Source organism: Aedes aegypti, chromosome 1 (genome assembly GCF_002204515.2).
Source record: "Aedes aegypti strain LVP_AGWG chromosome 1, AaegL5.0 Primary Assembly, whole genome shotgun sequence".
Taxonomy (NCBI): domain Eukaryota; kingdom Metazoa; phylum Arthropoda; class Insecta; order Diptera; family Culicidae; genus Aedes; species Aedes aegypti.
Genome location: NC_035107.1, coordinates 42965000 through 42970257, shown reverse-complemented (window position 1 = coordinate 42970257; position 5258 = coordinate 42965000). Strand labels below are relative to the sequence as shown.

At 44.1% G+C, this 5258-nt stretch overlaps 1 protein-coding gene across 4 annotated transcripts; it reads right to left on the bottom strand.

Annotated features, from left to right (window-relative positions):
- Positions 1 to 368: 368 nt before the first annotated feature.
- On the bottom strand, positions 369 to 3561 carry LOC5579466 (nucleosomal histone kinase 1). Of its 4 annotated transcripts, XM_021837709.1 has the most exons (4): positions 3272 to 3561; positions 2952 to 3196; positions 529 to 2150; positions 369 to 454 (listed from the first exon to the last, which is right to left on the bottom strand). In XM_021837709.1, exons 2-3 carry the CDS (start codon positions 3177 to 3179, stop codon positions 534 to 536), a joined length of 1845 nt encoding a protein of 614 aa, XP_021693401.1. In that variant the 5' UTR covers positions 3180 to 3196; positions 3272 to 3561; the 3' UTR covers positions 369 to 454; positions 529 to 533. The 4 variants fall into 4 exon arrangements, with proteins under 4 accessions (XP_021693401.1, XP_021693463.1, XP_021693350.1 ...); XM_021837771.1 differs by having other exon boundaries at positions 369 to 2150; positions 2952 to 3210; XM_021837658.1 differs by having other exon boundaries at positions 369 to 2150.
- Positions 3562 to 5258: the final 1697 nt, after the last annotated feature.

The following is a 5258-nucleotide window of genomic DNA, read 5'->3' as shown; positions in this document are numbered from 1 at the left end:
GCCCCCCGCGATGTCAAAGTCGCTGCAACTACTTTTTCAAATGTTCTCACATATGTCATCAACAGCATACAGCAACGGCGTCGAGCGAATCGAGTCGGTTCAACGCCGCTTTCTACGCTTTGCGCTTCGCAAACTACCGTAGACGAATCCGTTCCTTTTACCTAGTTACGAGAGCAGATGCCAACTAATAGATGACACGATCAGAGCTTTGACGATCGCCGATACTTACCAAGTTACCAAGTTTTGGATTTGATTGAGACTATGAAATGGAATTTGTGATGTGATCCTTATGGACCCCGCGAAGAAAATGTGCATTGAACAGCTGCATGCAGAATTTCGGAAGCAATCAAACACATAAAACCAATCTCTTTCTTCATAGGGGTACCCGCAGACGGAGAGAGCAGTCACGTTAGCTAAATTTATTAATCGAAACTGATTATCAACATGTGGAACACTAAATACGTAAAGAAGATAGTAGATTCAAAGAAAATTAGAATGGACAGTTAGTACACTGAAATACTTGCATACCTAGCTTACGATTTGGCCTTCTTGCCTTTGTACTCCCCGGCGCGGGCTGGTGCCTCGCCTAGACGAGCATTGGAGCGCCCCACAGCTGCGGCCACCTTCCGTTGTGGTGTGTTCACAATCGACCGGGATGCCAGATAGCGCGGTTCCGGCGTGTTGGGGTCACTGTTCGGAATGGTGTCGTCGTCCGGGTGCACCGAGGACTGATCTCCCTCGGTAGTGTTCAGCGATATGATGCTGTTCTCTTCCTGGATGGAGGCATTCTGTCGCCGGGATCGCTTCGGCAAAACGGCCGGCGAAGGCGATTTCGAGGGAGATTTCCTTCGTGTTGCCGGTGACGGTTCTATCGATTCCAAGGCAGGTGATTCTGTGGGAGCCTTCTTCTTTCGTCGAACATTGACGATCACATCCGCGTCAATGCTGACGTCCAGTTCAAAGTTGAAGGCGTAGGTTTTCTTAACCTTGCTGCCAGCTTTGGGTGTGCCTCCACCGACCTTCGTATTCAATCGAATCGATCCGGTTTGTTCTTGGGCGGACAGCTTAGCGGATACCACTTCCGACGACGGTGTAGACGTGTGTCCATTGACAATGGGCGCGGGGGATTCCTCGACAGTGGGCTTTTTCTTCTTCTGTACAGGTTTGGAGGGCGTTTCCTGCTTTCGTTTGGCGGGCGGTTCGTCTTTAGATGTCGTATCGGGACTTGTGCTGATGACCTTTGGTGGTCGACCGCGTGGTCGAGCCATCGGACCCGATGATTCTGTAGAGTCCGGTTCAGCAATTCTCTTCTTGGCAGGTGTTGCAGCTTTCGATGGTTTTGCTTCGAATTCCAAGTCTCCTGAATTTGATTTTCCCAATTCCTTGAGACCAGCTTCGAAGAACTTCCTGCATTTTGAATAATCTGGTTTATCGTTGTACTTCAGGGTTGCAACGTATTTTACATATTCGTTTATAGGCTTAGGAATGTCCTTTTTGAAGCAATACTTCATGAAACCACCAACATCCTTCATGTGCTTTTCCTTCGATTCCTGAACTTTAACGGGATTGGCCAAGAGTTTCTCAGCCTCCCAGGGCAGCAAAGTGCCAGCCCACTGAACAACGTTGTACGCCAAGATTTCCATATCTCCTCGCATGGTCGGAACTCCCTGATGGGCATCACGGGAAGTATACTCAATTGTACCGTTGTGCATTTTCTTCGGATCCGGCTTGAAGTCTTTGTTGGTATAGTGACTTGCCAGTCCGAAATCAACCAGGAACAACTGCTGCTTGCTAGCCGTCTTTCCAAAACCAAGCAAAATGTTCGCTCCTTTTAAATCTGCGTGAACGTAGGTGCAATCGTGAATGTACTCCATGACATCGATCATTTGAAGGGCTATGCGATAAACTGTGTGCAACGGAAATCGCTTTTCGTTCTTCAGAAATATACCCCACAGATCGGTGCTGTATCGGGGCATCACCAGGAATCGATGTTTTAGATTTTTCAACTCGTGAGATCCATTACCGACAAAGTGAGGCATTCCCAAGTGTTTCAAGCCGTGACCTTTCCTAAATTTTTCAATGTCCTCCTGCTTGGCATTGCGCATGTAGAAGTGCATCTCCACGAACAAGGGTCCATTGCCATGCGGTTCCTAAAAGAAACAGAATTTGACTAACACACTAGACCAAGTGCCCAAGTAGTTCATTATCCTACTTTACTTCAAATCTCATATTGACAGAAGCACATTGAAAGTATTCTATCAGTATTTCCGTACCAAGAGTAAAGCGATTAAATTACAATTAAAAATATTTGAAATACAGTCCGCGGTTCGCGGACCACCGGTTGGAAAACTCTGCTCTAGCCCTCTGGTAGCGAATAGATAAAACCTGGGAGGGAGAAACCAATACCAAATTTATGTACGTCAAGGTGAGCCGAGATTCTGCTGTCACGAACTGTCACTGTGAGCCCAGATCTAAAACAATGGACAAACATGATAAAAGCGCGTAATTGATTGAAACGTATTTTTGCATTTTATCAAACGTGACAAAAAATCGATTGAAAAGCTGTTCATGCTTATTAAAAAGTAATGTCATAATAGCACCTGTTATCCTGATTGAATATAAAGTGTTCAAATACGCATTATTTTACTTTTTCCAATAAAAACGAAAAGTAAATGCACAGAAAACTTTGGCCCTTTTTCCATGTTAGTCCAGAACGATCGAAGGAACACAACAAAAGAAAATTAGCGATTTTCATCAAGTCTGCCTTGATTGTCGTTGGAAAGCTGGAGTTTTCTTGCAATTCGAAATAACTTTGCGTCATATTTCGTGTGTAATATCGGTGCCTCCCTCCCAGGATAAAACTATTTAACAAATTATGTTTCTGTTTAGTTTTGATGGCAGAATAACCTCAAAAATTGTCCCAAATTACTGTAAACAAGAGCGCAACTTACAATTTTGACAACATACGGATAATCGTCCGGCTTCTTCACGCCGGAACCGACTTCACAAGCACAATAAATTTCACCAAATCCGCCGCTTCCGATCGAAGGTCCAACCTTCCATTGTCGTTTGGCCATGTCGGTTAGCACTGTCCCCGGAGGAACCGGCTCGGGCATCTGATAACCGTTGGCGGCTTTTTTGCGTCCTCCGCCGCCGGCAGCTTTCTTAGCCGGTGCCATTTCGTACCACGGAGCTCCTGAAAGATAATTACTGATCAGTGATCAAAAATGCAAAGGAATCAATGTTTTGCAACAAACAAGCTGCTACTCACCCAAACAAAAAACGACAAAGATGTAATTTTCAGTTTACACGAAAAAACATGAAAAGCAGCACAAGCACACAAAACAAATCACTTTCCGCAGCCTCTATCTAATCTTGTCCTCACTGTTGATCTGCTGTGCTTGCGTTGAGACCGGAGATGAATTCGGGTTCCTCTAGGATGATGGTCCCGGCCGAACCGTCCGCTCGCTCTATCGCAATTTCAATTTCAAACCGTTTCGGTTTCGATTCGGTACCTTTTCGGTGGTTTCGGTTTCGGTTGCACGAACGCACGAACAAGGGCAGCAAAAGAAAACAAAACGCTTTTGTGTAGAGTTTTCAGCTCCCAGTGAACTTTTGTACTAAAAAGCTTTTCTCATGGAGTCAAACACGCTAGGTATAAAACCGTATGGAATAATACTTAGGGTCTGTCTCAATTGCGTTGTTAAAATTAGTCCGAACTTAAATTTGACAGTTCGGAAATTATTTCCCGTCCAATCAATCAATAAACTGTCAAATTTAATTTTTGTCTGGTCCAATTCGAAAACGTCGCCGATTCAGAAAATTTCAACGCCAGTGCAAGCAAGTTAACACAAAATATCATCAACATGTTATTTGAAGATGAGTTTCTAAAGGCCCAAACGCAATGATAGCGGAACGGCAACGGAATGCGGAACCGGTTCGCCAGCATGAACTATGATCAGCTTGTCGACTCAGTGTTGATCCAATTTCATTCGTTGTCAGCTCAGTCGAGATGTTGTGATTCATGCTGGCGAACCGGTTCCGCATTCCGTTGCCGTTCCGCTATCATTGCGTTTGGGCCTTAATTCTTGAATTTACTTCTTTTCATGTTCTGCTCTACGAGTTTGTAGCTGTTGATCCTTCTTCTTCTTCTTGGCATAACGTTCTCACTGAGAAAGAGCTTGCTTCTCAGCTTAGTGTTTAATAAGCATTTCCTCAGTTATTAGCGATCTTAAAAACTTCTTAAGGCGAAGTAGGCCGTCATTGAAATTTGTACGCGTCGTTGATGATTGTTGCTAATTCACCTCACGATTTCGAATCAAAGAAAATCAGTTGGTTTTGCACTGACACAGCTGAAAAAGTATCAGCATACTTTATGCATGTTTGCGCGTACAGTTATAGTTTTTCAAGTCAATATAAACTATCAAGACTGAGTTTTATCACTTTGAAATTGCAGGCTGAGAATTCATCATTGTTGTTGTGGTGATTTATCATAATCGCAGTAACCCTTACTATGTAGAAGATTATTATCTGCCAAGTTGTCAAGCAATACAGTTAACAAACTCCACATTGGCGACGAGAGAACCCTAACTCGTTTACGGCGGTCATTAGAAATCAAAATATTTTGCGAATAATATGAATATGTGAAGCGTTCTGGCAGTAGTCTGAAGCGTTTTTAAGAGAATTGAAGCCCATGAACTAGGAAAACTCGAAAAAAGAAGAAAAGGACAAGAACCGGGAACTTCAAGGACACGAAAAGGAACATTATTTATTGGATGTCCTGGAGACTATCTATCGTTAAGTTTAACGGAAGAACAATATGTAGGTACGCAATTTAATGAAAACTTCGCCTTAGAAGGGAAGTTGCCTTAGCGGCGGATTCGATCCGTCGGGTCAGGCTGTTCAAGTAGAAAAGTTCGCCTATAATGGGAACATGAGGAAATTCAAATGCTCGCCTTAGAAGGGAGCAACCGCAGCGACAGTTTCGAACTGTCGGGTCCGGTGGATAAATAAATGCTCGCCTTAGAAGGGAGCTGCCGTAGCAACGGATACGATCCGTTGGGTCCGGCGGAAGTATAAAAACTTGTTTCAAAACGAGTTGCCGAAGCGGCAGATTCGATCTGTTGGGTCCGGCGGAAGTTGAAAATATGTTCGCTCGCCTTAGAAGGGAGCTGCTAAAGCGAAGGTTTGGTCAAGATGGACCAATGGATGCAAAATATGCTGTCCTTAGAAAGGAACAGCTAAAGTGACAGATTCGA